The 20,346-nt window shown below is 41.5% G+C and overlaps 1 protein-coding gene across 2 annotated transcripts in view; it reads right to left on the bottom strand.

Moving 5' to 3' along the window:
* Nucleotides 1-18,596, bottom strand: part of RAPGEF5 (Rap guanine nucleotide exchange factor 5) — a 264,461-nt gene extending 245,865 nt beyond the window's left edge. Inside the window, exon 1 of one of the 2 annotated variants that reach the window (XM_075587143.1) lies at nt 18,195-18,596. In XM_075587143.1, the coding sequence (XP_075443258.1) occupies nt 18,195-18,455 (261 nt within the window). In that variant the 5' untranslated portion in view covers nt 18,456-18,596. The remainder of the gene's footprint in view (nt 1-18,194) is intronic. The other variant, XM_075587142.1, reaches the window with a different exon arrangement.
* Between the last annotated feature and the right edge of the window lie 1,750 nt (nt 18,597-20,346).

Below are 20,346 nucleotides of genomic sequence, written 5' to 3'. Positions count from 1 at the left end.
GCGTCTATTTTGTGCAGAACAAGGTATGTGAGACGCTTATTTCACAGACCTTTTTCTTGCCCATCGAAGTAAGGTGTCTTTTGGATTATCAGTTAGTAAATATGGTCCAATGTCTTGAAAACAAAACAAGGGAGGTATATATATATTTTTTGTCCAAACCATTTGTTGTTTGAAATATGTAATTATAGCAGAATACCGGTCAAAGTAATTGACACTGACATGCAATATGTACAATAAGTCAGAAACATTTCAGAAGAAAACTATTTGGCGTTATCCTGATTTAATAAATGTATATTTAGTATATCACTGTTACTTCACACAGAAATCACATGAGCAATTACATTACTCATGATACTAGTAGACCTCTTTTTGACAGTAATTATCAGGTTCTGCTGGCATTTGTAAAAAGTAACGATAAAGCTGTTAATGCACATTTTGGTGATCTTGCACGTTCAAGATCAAGTTTAAAGAGGTAAGAGCAAAATTGCTATAAATGTAACTACTGCTTTTAAAAAATGATGATTAAAATGTAATCACAGTACGGGCAGACTGCTTAACTGTCCTGAAAGACATTCCAATAGGCTGTATTCACTGTGTAGAAGATCAAAGTAGATCACATATACAATGCAAGATCAGATAAGGCAGATCAATTATTTACGACTAAGGAGCTGATTCTATATGCTCCAGAGTGGCCATTCAGGCTATTGTTTGGCTTGAATTTAATATTGACTTAGGTAGGGCCATTTTTCCGACGAAATTGCCCAATCGGCCGCTCTGGTGGATACAGAATAAGCCCCATAGAAACAGAACTGACTCTGACTAATGCATTGCTCTGTTTTCAAAGTTTGGAGACTTTCAGAAACAGTTTCCATGTTAGACCTGCTGACGATGCCGAGTGACAGAATAGTATACTTCAGCTAAGTACAATTTATTTTTATTTTTTCTTATTTACTTTTTTTTTTAAAGCTATGTGAAATGTAACAATCTTGTGTGACATGTAAGACACCTTCATGGCACACCAGAAGCCCTAATGAAGTTCACTGAACATCCTCACATTTTGCTTGTTTGAGTAAATCACATTCACCTCTCTCTCTCCAGGTGAAAGTGACCTGAATGGAAGAGGAGGGGCCTCCTCTATTGATATTCTCAAATAACAGACCCACAACTGTGGGGAAATGTAATTAATTCATATTTGAAAAACACATTTTGTTAATGGTAAGAGACAAACACTCATTCTGAAACTCCTTACTGGGAGTGAAATGATTTAGGTCAATTGATGCTTTTTATTCTATATTTAGAGCACTTACAGCACATGAAGCCCAGTGTTTATTAGGGGAAGGATTTATGGCTCCATGCTGAGGCTCATACACAAGGTGTATGTTCTGTATGTCAATCTCATGCTATTATTTCTGTGTAGCCAGTCAGATATTTCCTATTCCATCTATTTATACCTGCGTAACTCCCATCATAAAGGGTCAGTAACATGGTTGTTGTATGCGGGGCCCCACCCTGGGTTGCTATGGGAATCCAGACATTATGCAGGGGTATTTAAGGAGGAGGATGATTCTAGGTTAGGTTCCTGGAGGACAAGAGGAAAGGAGGCTCAGGGAGAGTAGATACAGTAAGAATGTTTATAAAGTAATAGCATAGACCAGCCCCCACCCCCTGTTTATTATGTTGCAGATAGGGACAGTACCCATTAAGTTAGGATGCCTGTAAGAAGGAAGGAAATCCTGAAAAATAATGAAAAGGAATATGACATGTCACAGAGGGCATCAGGAAAGAGGGCTCCCGGATCAGCTCTAACCGCAGAACGGTGCTAATATTCCTCATCAATCTGTATGGAAGTGGCAGTTTCCAAACAGGCAAAAGGTATTGGGTCAAGTAAGAAATACCCACCAGAATTCCCGTAGGGGCTTAGAGTAATCAGATTAATACCAATGATGGTTCCGAAGCAACAATGGGGGCTGGGTCTGACATTAACGTAGAGCAACTAAGTCAAAGCACCTTGATTTGAGTGTTACGAGAGGGCACTGATGGAAGAAATATAATCATGTATGTCTATCGTAAAATACAGTACAAAACGTTGCTAATATGTGCATTACTGGTCCCTGTCCATGGGGACACGAATAAATGACTGTTGTATTACAAAAGTTCTTGGTGCCCATTATTCTACAATTGCCACAATACACACTCCGTCGAACAGGAACATTTTGATTTAAACCTCGATGTATGTTTTCATGTAAGGAAATAACACAGATACAGAAAAACATTAACGTTTTACTCCAAACACATGCAACACTTAGGGGAAATCTCAAACTCACAAGCTCCCCAAAGTTAGCGTGCAGGGAGTGACTTGGGGCACACTCCAACCCTGCTCCGGTCTCATCAGCTGCTCGTCCTGCGCGTTCACAAACATGCAGTTTCCTCCATCTGCTCTTCTCACCAGCAGACTGTTCATCAGCATGCTGGATTGCCGACAGACCCAAGAAGAAGCTGACAGACTGGTGAAACGCATTGGGCTTTTTGGACATTGGAGGCCACCATACCAACCCATCGGCAATCCAGCATGCTGACGTTAGAGGTCTCGGACAGTGTTGTATAAATATTGTTTATATAAGTTTGAGCCTTATCCTTTTACCTATATTTGCCCATTATTCTACAACCTTGCTACCTCCTCGCCCAGCCGCCTGAATCCAGCACCCGGAGACAGGGTACTGTAACCCATAGCCATATAATACACACTGTTGTAATCTCCATAGAAGCCAGGCAGGGAGGGTTATACCTGAATTCAATTTGTTTCTTATTTTTATACATTTGACACGAGTAGTCTACTTGTTGTTTTTCACATACATAAGTAGAGACAAAAAATGATAGATATGCATGTATGATACAAATAACTAGAGATGGGCGACATTTTTGCAGAAATTTGAATCCTCCGCAGATTTGCAAGTTCCTTTCATCCACGGATCAGTCTCAAAAAGGCAGATTTAAAAAAAAAATCTATCACTGAAAACCTGCAAACAGATTTCTAAAAATGAGAGAGTGAAAGCTCCTTTCAAACAACATGTGGAGAGACACATCTGTGCTCAAAAAGGAGCACACCTGGGAGATATGCTAATGCGAGTCAAAGTATATCTAAATGACATGTACCCCACACCTTCTAAAGGATTTCCACAAGAACTATCATGACAAGCCAAGTCCTAAGGCATCTTGTGAGGAAGGGGGCACTGTCAGGCCCAATAGGATCAGAACCAACAGCACTTGAAATCCTGAATCCATGTGGAAGGTATTCTGCAGTATGGCGGATTCAGAGGTATCCACCTGAATGTTTTCGTGCCCAATCTGCCTTTGGATTGCTGTGTGTAGATCGAATTTGCCCATCTCTACAAATAACTCATTCTACTACACTATTTAAGCATTTTCAGAACGGAAAAAGATTGAAACGGAGGGTCTCCAAAGCTGAACCCCATTCATTTTAGCTCTGGGACCCCCTGCTTCTGGAGATACTTACCTCCTTTGGGGTGCCGGTAGCCATTCCAGCTCAGTTATGTGGTTTATGTAATGGCGGCTTTTCATGTCCAGCTGTCCAATAAGAAGCCGTGTGTTCATCCGGTGTGGCTTCCTATTGGCCCGTGTACTTGGGGGCTATATGCTCTATTTAGATACCGCCCCCCCCCCCTACAGAGGTAGTATCTCTGCCAGCATGTTGTCCCCAGGCTCAGCCCTGGAACGCCCTCCTGCTTCAATTCTATATTTTATTTTTAAACAATTTATTCCCTCAAGCCTCCCTTCAAGTAAATTAGGGAGAGATGCAAAGTATATTTACTGTAAATGAGTCACATCTCACACTTTCTAAAAGGCTGTCCATAAGAACTATACCGAGTTGACAAGCCTGAGGCACCTAATTACTGGATTGGTGTCAGACCCAACAGGATTAGAATCCACAACAACTGCTACTCTGGGCATCAGCTCCATCAGTGCGAGCTAAACAGCTGCTGGGTGGCACCACCGTAACTGTCTATGAGCATATCTCCAGGGGATATCTATTTTGTTGATTGTAACCTTGAAAGGACTTCAAGCACAAACTAATATGTACTGAAGGCTCTGAGTTTCTGAGGCCAGGTGAGATTAAATACAAAACAGGTTTTCTGACACACACAAGTAAAAACAAGGTGAAGCACAGCAAATAAAGCAGATGCAGAGAGAAAGTAATATAGCAAAGTGACCTGGGGCCTTGAGTTAGTACTTCCAATCTGATAAAGACAGTGGGCCATATTTACTAAGCAATGTTCTGCCATAAGGCATCATTGGTGCAGGAATACATTACAGCCTATTCAAATAAATGGTCTGTAAAGTGTCTTCCCGTACCAGGAGGTGTCTCATGGCAGGAGACGACTTATTAGATATGGGTCTCTATCCTAGAAAAAGTGTTAAGTGCCTTTTACAGATATGAGCACTCGGTGAGAAGCAGAGCTCAAAAATATGCTGGGACAGTGGTGTTAGTTATCAGCTGGTTTAGCTCACACTGCTAGAGCTGATGCCTAGAGTAGCAGAAGTTTGGGATTGTAGTCCTTTGGAGCTTGACACCAGTCATTAGGTGCCTTAGTTCTTATGGACATCCCTTTAGGAAGTGTGGAATGTGACTCATTTAAATATACTTTGCATAGCCATTAGCATATCTCCCAGGGAACCTCAGGAGAGAAAGCAATAAGAGGAAAGGAGACAGAGAGAAACAGCAAGGAGAGGAGAGAGAGACAACAAGGAAAGAAGGAAAAAGAGAGACAGCAAAGAGAGAAGACAGGGGGATCTTGAGGAGGAGGGAATGGAGAGCAGTGTGCACATCGGGCAGGAGGGAGTGCAAAGAGAGCGGAGAGACAGCAAGGTAGAAGGAGGTAATATAGACAGCAAGGAGAGAATGAGAATTAGGAGAGGAGGGAGTGTTGTGTGCACAGAGAGTAGCAGACACAGTGAGGCAGGGAGTGCAAAGAGAGCTGAGGAGGGAGTGCAAAGACAAGCAGCGCATGATGGAGGAGAGAGTAATGTGGGGAAGAGGCGACAAGAGACAGCAAGGCATTATAAGGAGGGGCGAAAACAAAAAGTAATGTTTAATTAATAACCCTTCAGATCTCCTAGATTGGTACAGCTAGTATGTGTGTATATATATATATATATATATATATGTGTGTGTATATATATATATACACACACATGCGTCAACGCTTCAGAACACCACCTTCTGGTAGCACTGGCCGGCTGACGCGTCACAGCACATAGTGAGCCACGGAGGGAGGAGGCATCGGGGACCAACAGATTGCAGGTAAGGGGCTTGTGGTGCACGCGGCCACACGTGTCGCCAACCGCAGCGGGTCCTCAGCCTAAACAAGGCACTTTGAAACCCTAACTCATATAATATAGAAAATACTGTACACCCGAATATTAAAACATAATAGCCTAAAGTTTATTTCTATTGTAACAATTTAGATCTATAGGCACCGCCACTGATACAGTATATTACTGCAATTTCTTCCCTTCACTCTATACTGTATGTGGCAGTGACTTTAGTATCCCTCTTTCCGTACGGACGGCAGTAAAGGCGTGCTTAAGCTTAGCACCGTTTGTGGATCTGGGCTTGTGTCTACAATCTGCAGGTCTTTTCTTTTCAGGTGAGAACGGAGTTGGTAGCAATTAATGAGAAGTTGGTGTTAGCTTAAGAAAAGGATGTCACATTTGACACAATCCTGTGAAAGTATGCCTCCTGCTATTAAATACAAAGCAATCACCAGTCTCTTATTTTAATAGGCCACTGAAAAAAAACTATTACAAACTAGTTAACAGCTGGCGTAATGAGACTTTAAAACTTCGAAGCAAACTAAATTTGCACGCAATGGAAAACAGTAATTGAATAAAAATTAATTGACGGCAACTATCTACAAATAATTAACCACTAACCTCAGTAATGGATTGAATATACAATCTTGCAATGAATCTTGTATGATTCTTCAGGATCTGAAAAAAAGTGTCTTTAGTGTTTAAAGCAGAAAAACATGTTTATACACTGCGCGATTTAAATTTTTTTATTATTATTTATTACAGGATTTACGCAAGGGGTCTCCGGAGCTGAACTGCTCCAGGCACTCCCGCTTCCAGAGATTCTTACCTCGGTAGGGATGCCGGTATCTCTGTGGTGTTTAAATGTCCAGGTCACGTGGGTCAATAGAAAGCCGCACAGGATGATGTCATGGCTTCCTATTGGCCAGCGTGACGCAGGACATTTAAGCTGCCATTTCATTAGGCACACAAGTTCCCAGGCTGCAGAGATACCGGCACTGCTACGGAGGTACGTATTTCTGGAAGCAGAGGGCTCCCGGACCTAACATTTACACAGTTAAGCTCCAAAGAGCCCCTGCTCCAGTCCTGCAATAAAAAATGTTTTAAATCGTGCAGTGCTACATGTTTTGCTGCTTTATAATATGCGAAAGAAAAGCAGTGAGGTTATTTTTTAAATGAAATATGACTTTAAAGCACAATCCTTTTTAAATTGCAGAACAAGTTTTATAGAGGAAAAAAAACTTATTTGGAACCCTATTCCAAAAGAAGTAGAGATGTGTGAAACATTAGCATTAAGTCGCAAACCATGCAAAATGGTCACGGAAAAAAAAGCAGTGGCTCTGTTTGCAAGCGATTCACCAAGTATTAAAGCTGCAGTTCAGTCTTTTTTTTTTACATTTATTTTTTTACTTCAATAGTTTTATGTGTGCAATCTCTAATTAGCTAAAGAACTGTATAGCTGCAGGTCAATTCGTTTTCCATGTATTGATAGGTCGAAATTTGGTGACATATTAAAAGCTGGGATTTGTTTATAATCTGCTTGACTGGCAGTGGAAGCTCATGAATATTCATGAGCACTCCTGCACTGACAAGTGCTAGAGGGAGGGCAGGGCTGACAAAGGGGTGTGCCAGGGCTTGTGACAGGACATGAAGGGGCAGTGCCTTAGCAAATGGCTGTTAAAATAGAATACAAGAGAATTGGTCTTTCAAAGTTGTTTTTTTAAAAACAGAAAATGCTAAAAGTATTTTTTCTTACTACAGAGCTGATTTATTAAAAAAAAACACACATGCAGGATATTGACTGAACTGCAGATTTAAGTGAATTGCTATTCACTTAATATGTTAACTCCCATCCAGACCCTGAAAAAGGGCAAAAGTGGTGGCACCAATTGCACTTCATACGCACGTCACCTTTAACAGCACAGTGGCGTCCTGTTATATCGGCACATCCTGGTCTACATTCAATGTGTTGGAAAAAAATACCATAATATATGAATCGCCGCTTAAACATTTTGTAAAGTTTCTATTCATCAAATCATTTGTTTTTTTGTGAAAATGTAAGGGAGCAATGTAATTGGTGAGCAGAAGGTGTATGCAAAGTATGTTAAACTGATTTAAATTATCATATTTTCCAGGAAGAGAGAGCAAAAGAGATTCTTTATGCTGCACACTTGGCTACCCCAGGAAAACATTAGGTAAATTGACCTTAGTATTACAAATTAGTTTTAATGAAACTTTTAATTTAAAAATAAGTGACACACAAAATTAGTCGCAAAAAAATTAAATCATTTAAAAGTGTGGGGGGAATATGCAATGATCTTGGGAACAATATTATGAGATCAATACTCATGTATATTATTTTTGCAAGATTGTTTATGCAATCCATTACTGAGGTTAGTGGGTTAATTATTTGGAGATATGTTTTATCCAAGTCTGAAATGGATAATGGCGAAACGCGCGTTGGGTGCATGTGACGTGACGATACGTGTGATGCTGGCATGGAGGAAGGGGGGGGGGGATATGCCTCTGATCTGAATGTAGCACTGGGCGGTTCGGCGGGATGCCATTTCAGTGCTAAGGGAATATGCAATTTGCAGTTATATGGGCTTTATAATATAGCAATCTATAATCTAAAGCTGCAGACCAAGCAATATCCTACATATGGTTTTTTGGGGAGGGGGGGCGGGGTTTAATAAATCAGTTCTGTACTATGAGAAAACACTTGTAGCATTAAAAAAAATAACCTTTGAATGACATTTTTAATGTATTATAATGTAACAAGCATGTTTTGTTTCTATAGCATCAACAAGGGATATTGCTTCACACCAATAAGATAAAGTACTTATACTGTATTCACCGGTGCTCCTGGTTCAGGGAATCACTGTCTGCACTCCAAGTTTCAGCTATCAGATGAGAAACAGGGCACCACGGATTTCTGCAAAAATAATTATTTATTGAACCAAGTTACTTAGTTCAATAAATAATTATTTTTGCAGAAATCTGCGATCTCATCTGATAGTTGTTTCTGTAGAAACCATTTACAACGTCACATCCCCTTCTGAAACAGGCTCTGGCACAGCCCTTTTTGAGCACTGCCCTCCCTCTACATCATACATTTGGTATGTATCTAGTGACTGCCTGGTCACATGATCTTCCCCACAAAACTTCACATCTTTGGTCCTCTTCTGCTGCACTGACAGCCATTTAGTGAACCACCAAGCGGAATCTTTGCCGATCGATCGGCAACTTAGCTTATTACTTATAATTGTGTGGATTGTATTGATGCACATATTAAAGAAGGGGTGGCAGCTTGGACTGCTGCTTTGAAAGATTGATAAAGCTACAAATACTAGAGTTTATAGGGTTTCTAAATCCTACTGTTATATTGGCAGACTAAGTATTACCTAACAGAGAGAATACTTACTTTGGTTAGAAATACAACGTTTATTTCCAGGTCTGTTGTAAAAAGAGTATCACTGTACATCTTTATACTCAGAAGAAGAGAGCTTGGTATATACTAACTAGTACATGTCTATATAACGTCATCCTACTATCACATAATAATCTTAAGAAACTGACGAGGTCAGTAATAATAGGCAAGTAATTATAGGGCTCATAGACCCTATCAGTATGTTGACAGACTCAGTACTACCTAACAGATAGAAAAGACTCTGTGGGTAGAAAGGCACTATATATTGCCAGGTATTTTGCAACAAGACATTCTCTTTGCATCCTAATATCTAAAAGCAAAGAATCTATTATACCAACCAGTAGGTGTGTATAAGAATATCATTCTCCTACTATACACAAATCAAATATACTGTATGTGCTTTTTAACTTCTATTGGAGGCAGACAGATTTCCTCTGCAGCTTTGTATAAGCACTATATAGATTATTGATGTGGGAACTCAATTCAAGAGACCCATTTAGCTTGTTTCTACTACTGTACAAGGTTACACGTTGTAACCATACAATTAGGGGGTGTTTTTTTTCTAAAATTGCTCTCTCTAGTCTCTTTGGTTATAAATTACATACAGCCACTGAGAGGAGAATTAATTGTCCCCTACTTATAATTCTAGAAGCAATAAGATATAAAGAACCAACTTGGAATTCTCTAAACTGACATTTAGACCTTTAAGTAGTGAGCCTTGACAAACAACCCACAAGTGGTGGGTGCTCAGATTAAACCATATACCCTACTAGCGTCTGATTTAATATGAGAAAATTATATACTTGTATAAATAGCCTCTAACAACATCAGAGGCTATTACAATTACAACTGTGAAGCTACTTTAGACAGTAATACAGAATTATCAATTTCAGACCTGGATAAAAACTATATCTACAAATAATTAGCCGACTAACATCAGTAATGGATTGAATATACAATCACGTAAAAAGTATATGCAGGAGTAATGATCTCATAATGTTGTTCCCAAGATCATAGCATAACAGTCCCCACCCCCCCCCCCCCCCCCCCACACACACACACACACTTTTAAGTGATTTTTCTTTTGCAACAGATTTTGTATGTCACTTATTTTTAGATAAAAAATGTAATTAAAAAAATAATTTTTAATACTAAGGTCAATTTATCCAATTTTTTCCTGGGCGTATCTACTGTAAGTGTGCAGCATACCGGATCTCTTTGCTTCCTCTACAGTTATGTTATATATCATTGTATCACTATACGTCATCATTATATTTGAGAAGCAGGAATACCTTTCTTTTTGTATTTTGCAGGTTTGCCTCCGCATGTTGTATAGGTTACATGTCAATGGGTACTCTACTAAAATAGTTGCTTCCTTCTACTCCTCTTCCTCCTCCTTGGTGGTGGAAATGTGGGGTTTGTGTGACACGTTTTAGCTCTTTAAAGCTCTAAAATTTCACCAGAAATTGAATTTGGGGGCACAAAGTTTAAAATGTTGTATAGAAAACTGCCTAAAGATGCTGAGAACAGGGTCAAGAGAGTGAGACGAGCAATTTCCAAGGGTACCAAACTCAAAATAAATGTTCTTAAGAATAGCTCTTTCATAGTATAGCATTGGTTTCTTTAGGGAAATGAAACCACTGTGAAATGGGCTGTATATAGCATTTAGTCTATATTTGTCCTATAAACAATTTCCTTCATTCCATGAACATTTTAGGAATTATATAACAATGCCCAATTTGAAACAAAACTTTAAAGTTATTTTGAAGATGTGAAGAAAATGTTGAAGTGAATGTATATATACACAACATAATGTAGAACTAAATATGATATATTTCATAGTTAACTACTTTCACAGATATGCTTATAAAAAATATATATTTTACTGGGTCGATCAATGCCAGGGTTTCAGCTTCAGCTTCTAAGCCACTAACCCAGGGATGGGAACATTTACCCCTGCGCCTATGCTGTGCGCAGCGCTGACTGGCCAGTCAATGGCGTGGCAGTGATTGATAGGTCAGTCACGCCGGCGTCCCTTAGTGCAGGGGGGTGCAAACTGTTCTGTTTGCACCCCCCTGCCTGCTCTCCTTCCCCTGCTTGCACGCACCCACCTTCTGCATCGGCAGCGTCATTTGACGTTACATTATCATGGTGACGCGTTGCCAGAAGCCACCGGAGAGAAGGTAAGCAACATACAGATGCCTCTCGTGTGCTCCCCGGCCTTTTATTTTAAATGTTGTGGGGAAAAGTGCGGGGTCTCTGTATGTGCCATGCCTCCCGCCCCCAGAAGATTTTGCACCCCTGGCTTAGTGAATAGTGCAGGTGACACAAAGAGACACAAAGACACAAAGAGACACACACGTATAAATAGTACATCATTTAAGTTAAAGAACTTCTTCAATGTGTTTTCTACTTCAACTGTATGTAGAATAATGAATGATATGGGGGGGCGTGCCGGTGACGTCATCAGATATGGTTGAGTGAGAGGAGAGCTCCACAGACCCTCACGTATAATCTAATTAATTAGCACTTTCCCCCAAAAAATAACTCCCCCAAGCTACTAAACTTTAAGCCTTCGCTAACAGATCAAAAACTCAACCTGGACAAAGGGTTACAAAGTTTTTTTTCCCCTTCACAGCGGAGCTCCGATGCAGGAGCAAAAATCCAAGATGGCGCCGTCCCACCTAGCGTATGCGGCCCTAAACCGACGGCCGTGGAACGGGACTGACCCAGAGAGAACCACCTCTGAGGAAGGGCTCACCCGTTCATATTTGGAGGATTTTCTTGCCTCAGTCCATGAAAAACTATACCAGTCCCTGCAAGCAGACCTGAAAGCTGTTGTCACCAAGCTCAAGCAAGAAATATCAGGCCTTGGGGAGAGGACTGCGGTGTTAGAGAACAAGCTGGAGGAGGCCCTACAACTGCAAACAGCAGCAGACAAAGAAATTTCCCGGCTGGGAACAGAGATTAATTTCCTGAAAGACGGCCTGGAGGACTAGGAGAACCGGGATCGACGGCAAAACATAAGAATCCGCGGCATCCCGAAAACGGTTCTCCCTGGCAGATTCAGATATTGGTCCGATCACATGGTCAGACCACGCACCTATTATATTAACTCTCACTGTCCCATTTGTGAAATCAAACTCTTATAACTGGAGACTAAATGACTCCTTACTAAACTACCCGGAAATAGAGCAAGAGATTAAAATGGCACTTAAAGACTACTTTCCTCTTAATTTAGGTTCTGTAACATCACCGGCGACACCGTGGGAAGCCCATAAGGCCACAATTAGAGGTAATTTCATCTCGATTGCATCCCACAGGAAGAAGGTTAAACTAAAATTACTCAAAGAACTGACAGACAAAATAGTTAACCTAGAGCAACAACATAAAGCTAACCCTTAGAAAAAAAATTATAAAACCTTGTCAGCCGTTAGAAATAAATTGAGACAAATACAGTTGGTAATTGTAGAAAAAGCCCTCAAATGGACAAACCAACAGTATTACGACAAGGGCAACAAGGCCGATAGACTTCTAGCTAGCCAGCTGAGAGGAATACAGAAAAGAGCTCAAGTTACAGCGATAAAGAATAGATCTGGTGAGATAGTATATAATGATAAGAAAATTGCAGAGGAATTTACTAAATTCTATACCAAACTGTATAACCTGAGAAATCAGAATGGAAATCCAGATTCGGCAATGAGCAATCAATTATAGATTATTTGGATAGCTGTCATCTACCCGTATTGACGGAGGAAGAAAATACCTTACTAAACGCCAAAATAACAAAAGAGGAGTTGGCTGCAGCTGTAGGTAAATTAAAGATATTTAAAACTCCAGGCCCTGACGGTTCCACGAATGTCTACTATAAGAGATTTTTACTGATCTTATCTACCCACCTGCTAAATTTGTTTAATTATTTTATGGAGGAGAGCCCGATCCCAGCATCAATGTCCCTTGCTAATTTAGCAATCATTCACAAAGAGGGTAGAGATCCGATGCAACGTGGAAGTTATCGTCCAAATCTCCCTCTTGAATAATGATCTTAAATTATATAGTAAGATTTTAGCAAACAGTTTGAACCCTATATTACCCAGATTAATAAATATTGACCAAGTTGGGTTTGTTGCGGGCAGACAAGCCTCAGACAACACCCGTAAGATAATAAATATTGTTGACCATGTTCACCTCACTGGTACCAAGGCAGTTCTGTTAAGCTTAGACGCAGAGAAGGCGTTTGATAGAATTGATTGGTTATTTCTAGAGAATACATTGAGGAAATTTGGCTTTAATGACTCTTATTTGGATGGAGTCAGGATGCTCTACCGCAACCCGTCTGCTATGGTTAGGCTCACGGGGGGAAACGCAGAGAGGTTTGAAATCAAAAACGTAACAAGACAAGGTTGTCCCCTGTCACCCCTCCTCTTTGCTTGGACTATCGAACCACTAGCAGCCAGAATTTGAGAAAATATAAACATTCAGAGTGTAGCAATTGGGGAAACAAACTATAAAATCTCCTTATTTTCGGATGACATTATTTTGACTTTAACTCAGCCTCAAACTTCCCTCCCCAACCTTCAAAAGTAATTATGGGATTTCGGTAAAATATCAGGATACAAAATTAATAATGATAAATCTGAAGCCCTAAATCTAAATGTACCAAAGCCAGAAGTGAAGCTACTCAAACTAAACTTCAATTACAGATGGAGCTCCTCATACATCAAATATTTGGGGGTAAATGTATCAAGGAACTGCCACTCTTTATATTAATATAACTATCCGGCCCTCTTTGGGAAAATTAAAAAAGACCTGGAGAAATGGGAAGGTTACCAGATCTCATGGATTGGGAGAATATCTCGGTCAAAATGAATATACACCCCAGATTGCTATATTTTTTCCAGACACCCCCGATCTGTGTCCCTGGCTCTGAATTAAAAAAACATCCAAAATAGGCTGTTTAATTTTATTTGGCAGGGCAAAAAGTCCAGGATTGCTAGATCAGTTTTGTTGTCATCAAGAGCGAGGGGTGGCTTGGGAGTTCCAGATCTAGCTAAATACTATCAGGCGGCGCAATTAAGACAAGTGGTGGTGTGGAATGCGGATCCGGGTCAATATTGTTGGCTTGATATAGAATCTCACCATGCTAAAACGCCTTCTCTGCCAGCTCGCCTTTGGAACATAGATAGAGGGGACATGCACTCCCAAAATTTTAAATGAGGAGCAATGAGGCAAACCTGGGATGTTCGGATGAAATCCAAAATTAAATTTAGACTCGTTGCAACCAGTTCACAACTGACTCCAATCTTCAATAATACCAAATTCCCCCCTGGCTGCGAGTCTAAACAATTTGATCAATTCAAATCAAGAGGTATCAGTGTGATCGCCGACCTATTGAGCCATGGAAAGTTCCTGAGCTTCCTGGAATTACGCACTAAATATGAAATCCCAGAATTGGACACGTTCAAATATCTCCAAATTAGGCACTTTATACAAAAAATATCCCCAAAATTAGAATTTCCCCCTCTCACGGCTTTCGAGAAATTATGCCAGAAGGCTGAGCATCAAAAAGGTCTTATAACTAAAACCTACGCCGGAATGGAGATAACAGCGGACCCTCCGACCCATCAGTATATGCTCAAATGGGCTGCGGAATTGAATATAATTATAGACAGAGAGGACTGGGAAGATATATGGGAAGCTGCCTCAGGAACCTCTATATGTACCACAACGAAAGAAAATATTTATAAAGTATTATTTCACTGGTATCTTACCCCAGTGAGAATAAAACAAATCTTCCCTCTGGCCTCCGATCTTTGCTGGAGAGGCTGTGGACAAAAGGGGGACATGGCTCACATTTGGTGGACATGTCCAGAAATTCAGAAATATTGGCTCACTGTACAAACTTTATTAAAAGAGGTTACGGACCTCACAATACTTATTGATCCCTTGACCTACCTGCTGGCCAGGCCGATCGATGAAATCGACCGGCCGGTAAGGAAATTAATCTCCTTCATTCTTACAGCGGCAAGGTGTGCAATTGCGGCCTACTGGAAGAAGGTATCTCCCCCTTCCAAGCAAATGTTAAAAAAAAAGGATCAATGAGGTAATGCTCATGGAAAAACCAACGGCTTTCCTTAAAAGATAAACAACAGCGTTCTATAAGATTTGGGAGCCATGGATAACGCAATGACCAGGACCAAACGACTCCCTTAACCAAATAGACAGAGGATTCGAGTAATTGAATTGATGGACCTCGGGCACCTGGCAATGAGGGAGGGAGGATTGCCCTCCCCCTTCCCTCCCCCCCATCTCCTTCCCCCTCCCCCGCTTTCTGTTCCCCTCCCTTATCCCCTTTTCTCTTTTACTTGTCTCTCTTTTTTCGATCCACTAGGTGGTTCAGAGACCTCTCCTCAACAGGCGGTGTTCTATCCTACTCTATCACCTTTATTTTCACTTAAAAACCCCCAAAAAACTCTGTATTAGGCTAAGGATAAACTGTATATCTGTTTGATGTATATCTGCCTAATAAAAACGTTTGGAAAATTAATAAATAAATAATGAACGACATAAAAATAGAATTGTGTTACGTACAAGTCAGCATCAGGGGAAATAGTTGCTAATTATATGTTTTCATGTAATATGCCATGTAACTATCAATCATTTCGATTAATAAATATTTTAATGCAATTCTACAATCTCTGCAAATGTCAATTTTACAATCAGAAAGCGAAGCTACGAAAACAAAGTAGGTTACATGAATACATTGACATTTGGATCACTCTCATCCACCAAGAGATTAATAGCAACATTATCTGGATTTTCGCACAGAGCGGGAAGCAATTAGAGGTGCATATTATTAAACAAGCATTATCTAATTACTTGTGTTTCTACTCCTACAAATAAAGAGAAATATTTTTACACATGGCCCATTTGTTCTGTTTTGTTTTTAGAAAATAAAGAGCGCTCCCCAAGTAAATATAGGTAATAATTGTAATAACAATCAGAAATGATGAATGCATCTGCAGTAGTGACATTAGTCTGGTTTCACACTGCTCAGACAATACACTAACAACACAATAACATACAGTATACCAGGCCACTTTGTACCAAATCACATGGAAATCATATTCATTCTATTTAACCAGAGGAAGAAACATGATCTGTTGCAGGAAGAAAAAAAAAACACACACACACTTTAAGTTATGATGGGTGAAAAAGGCAAAAAAAAAACCTCCACCGTTAGCATATAGCCAATAAAGAATATGACTTGTGAGCACATTCACAGGTCTGCACCCCTGCCTTTCACCATTATCACCTACAGTAGCATACACTGCTTCCACTGGAGCAAGGGATTCTGGGAAATGACATGCAAATGAGCACAAAATGTGTCACCTTTTGCCTGGAATATCCATACACATGGAGCCCATATAAGCAATATATATGTATATATATATATATATTTAAATATATATATATATATATATATATATATATATATATATATATATACAGTGTTCGACAAATCTATACATTTGCTCGCCCCGGGCGAGTGGATTTAACATCGTGGCGAACTCCTATTGGCCCAAGCTGCACACGTTTGGTACTAGGTGGCGAGTAGATTTTTTTGTGTGGCGAGTAGATTGTTTTGTGTGGCGAGTAGATTTTTTGGTGATTTGTCAACCACTGTATATATATATATATATATATAATGCTGCAAATATCAGCACCTTGACGTGACGTATGCTACAGTATTTTGCAGAGACATAGAATGTAGAAAGTTGCCAGCCACGTTCTGCCTACATTTACCATCACATCGGGACATCTGTAATGTTTATATACAGAACCCTGAATGTTTACGGTTTAGCCACATATTTCTCTTGAGCTTATTATATCTGTAACCCTTCTGGTATACAAATGAAGTGTTTATCCCAAATGTTTACTGAACACACAGCACAGCTCCTCTTCTACCGACTATAGGTCATACTAGTGTTAATGTGATTCCTTAAAAACACAGCAACTCCAGTAACATAGAATGAGTACACATTTCTCTCGAATATTTATTGCTATTAATACTTGCCATTTATACTCCTCCTAGCCGAATACCATGATAGAGACCAATTCAAAGATATGGGTCAGTCGCCCCCCCTGAAGATATACTGTACTGTAGGAACTCTCCACAATTCCAGGTAAAAAAGGTGGTTTGTGGTTCCATCCTCTAAAATCGATTACTGAGCAAAAAATAACTTAAGGAGTTGGTTTACCATAATATTAAGTCATAAGACTTGGGCAGACAAATATCTAGTACTCTCTTTACTTTACAGTCCTTTTGGATATTCTGTGAACTTCACTGCAAAGTGGTTGCAGTAGTAAACTTGGGCTGAAATCGCACTGTCCACATTTTTGACCCACCTTTGCAGCTGGTTATATGCTGCAGCAACACAGTGGTTTTAAAAGGCCCAAAGCCTATTAGATTTGGAGTGAGATCACAACTCCAGTAACTGCTTTTACTAGAGATGGTATCCAATTTTTGCATGCCATCTTAAATAGAAAATCATGGCGAGCTAGGAATCCCTAATCATTTCATTATACTCACTCATCTTAAAATAATGTCACATTTTACATAATTTATAAGACATAAATACATAAAATATATACACATATTTATGTGTAATGGCAGTGCAGTGGCAGTCAGGAGGAACAGTGACAGAGAGTAGTGCAGCGACCTTAGGAGTAGAGACAGCCAGTAGGGACAGGTTAGCTGTGTGAGTGCAGTTAGAGCAGTGGCAGCAGTTTAGCTGTGTGAATGCAGTAGGCGCAGCAGCAGGTTAGTGGTGTGAGTGCAGCAGGAGCAGCAGGTTAGTGATGAGTGCAGTAGGAGCAGCAGGTTAGCGGTGTGAGTGCAGTAGGAGCAGCAGCAGGTTAGAGGTGTGTGTGCAGTAGGAGCAGCAGATTAGTGGTGTGAGTGCAGTAGGAGAAGCAGGTTAGCGGTGAGTGCAGTAGGAGCAGCAGGTTAGCGGTGTGAGACCAGTAGAAGCAGATTAGTGGTGTGAGTGCAGCAGGTTAGCGGTGTGAGACCAGTAGAAGCAGATTAGTGGTGTGAGTGCAGTAGGAGCAGCAGGTTAGCGGTGTGAGACCAGTAGAAGCAGATTAGTGGTGTGAGTGCAGTAGGAGCAGCAGGTTAGCGGTGTGAGTGCAGTAGGCGCAGCAGGTTAGCGGTGTGAGAGCTGTAGAAGCAGGTTAGCGGTGTGAGTGCAGTAGGAGCAGCAGGTTAGCGGTGTGAGAGCTGTAGAAGCAGATTAGTGGTGTGAGTGCAGTAGGAGCAGCAGGTTAGCGGTGTGAGTGCAGTAGTGCCAGTGCATGGGAAGGCTGGGGATTGAGAAGAAGAAGCGCAATGTGCCACTCCTGAATCCCTCCGGCCCCAGGTGTCACTCACCGGGCCGGTGTTGGGGTTTGCAGCCGCTGTCTCCTGCACATCAGATAAGGCTGAGGGGACATAGACAGCGCTCCTTCTCCGCAGCGTCAGGCCGCTCCTCAGCAGGGAAGGCAGCTCCCTGAGCTTGTGCTTCAGCTGCGCCTGCTGCTCCCGTACACTGCGGCTCCGGCTCAGAGGCGCCGGTCCTGCAGGAGTCACGCTGACACCGCCGCCGCTGCTATCCGAGCTGGGCTGCATCTTCCTCGCCTGCCCTACAGTCATACTGCAGCCGCCGGGTGCGTGGGACCCGGGAGCATGTTACACGTAGCGCGGCTCCGAGCACAGAGAACAGCTGTCAGGGGCTGCACCACTGTATGCAGGATGTGCCTGCAGCCTCACCTCCGCCTGTCAGACACACACATACTGCACACACACACACACACACACACACACACACCCCTGCTGCTGCCTCCATGGGGAGGGGTGGGAACACTACTGCAAACCACAGAGGTTCAGCAATTGCATATGGAAATAGCCTCAAAAGAACAAGATGATCGTTTACATGATATAGTGCATTTGGGGAAGTAGACGAAGGGAAATAGAAGGAAAAAAATAAATGTATTATTATTAGCTGCTTTTCACAGAATCTATACAAGGTAAATGTATCCTTTAACATGACACATTTGCATTGTGCAGGCCCTTTTGACAATTCTTAATCAATAGACAACAAAGCTATTTTACTTGGGGAGTGGGGAGCAAGTGTATTTGCACCTCATGTTATCAGATGCCTTTGTCAAGATAAAGGTTCAAGGTTGGAACAAAACGTCGATCCTCTTCTTATATAAACACTTTTTTTTTTTAACAAGACCACTGGAATGCCTAGATACATTCTCCTTTTCCACACCAAGGCCGTGATTATACCAAAAAACACGTGCAGCGCCAAAACAAGTAGCGTAAATCCAATTAAGGTGCTCAAACCGATGGTGACGGCCGTGTTGCGCCGTACTACAAAGCAGACAGCTGAGGAAGAGACTCAAAATGAGTTTTTCTCTGGCGACGGCCGTGTCACGCGAGCGGTTCAGCCAATGAGGACAATGTGCACTTATACACACTCGTATATACACACACACACACACACTCTCCCACTTACACCCCCCCTCCCCTTCCTGCGAGAGCGCGTCCTCTCAAAATCCTCTCTCTCCCTCTGTCAGCGGCGCCGACCGGAGCAGGCAGGGAGAGGAAAAATAGCAGTGGCCGGGTGGCTGCTGCTTAACTCGGGAGCCACCTATGTGGGGTTGCCGCCGCGCCACCGTGTCCGGGACAGCTGGGAGAGTTGTCCTGCTCTCCCCCCCCCTCCCGGTAGCCGCGGAACCCCTGGGGGGTGCTGGTGGAACTCCGGGTTTCCGCAGAACCCCGGTTGAAAACCAATGCTCTATTCTCTTCTTGTATTTGGTGTCAAATGTGACAGTGTTTCTTACATTTAATGCAAATTGTTGGCCAGAAATGTTTATGCCAGTTCGGACCTGACTGTTTCTTTCATGCAAATACAAGAAAAGTGATGCACAGAGACGCAGAGTATGCAACATCTCATTACAATCTGTGCGTCATTGTTACTCACTGAATCATAAGGTGACACAAACGGCGCAAAACTTAGAGCAAAGACCTTGAAACATTGATGCAAAGAGATGCCAGTTGAAAATAAATCAATGTGTGCCAATTTAGCTATAAATGTGCCTTGATACAGATGTAGCCAGTCTCGTGTTCTCGGTGCTGGGGTAACCCGCGGTCCAAATCCCGTAGCTTCCCCTGGCAGCAAGAAATTCTCTATGGGGGGGTCCACCTTGGCAGAACAAACGCCTGATTGGCAGCCACAGCTTTTATTGTCCCTGGAGCCCAGGGAAGAAAAACAAATGTCGCGGCTCCAGGGACAGTAAGTCTGGCTACCTGTGTACAACACAAGCTATATATTTTTTTAAGTCTGATAATCACCTACTGCACCTTTGCAACAATGCTTGTTTATCAAGGCGGCAAAGACAATAAGACAGTTACATTCTGAAGTCGAATCTCCATGGGATAAAAAGAATGTGTTACATTGATCTGAATGGACTTTAACGTTACCTTATGGATTATCACAGCTTAGCGCGTTTAGCCCTACATGTTTCAGGCACATCTC

Source organism: Ascaphus truei, chromosome 2, assembly GCF_040206685.1.
Source record: "Ascaphus truei isolate aAscTru1 chromosome 2, aAscTru1.hap1, whole genome shotgun sequence".
Lineage (NCBI taxonomy): Eukaryota > Metazoa > Chordata > Amphibia > Anura > Ascaphidae > Ascaphus > Ascaphus truei.
This window is presented reverse-complemented; position numbering and strand designations above follow the sequence as displayed.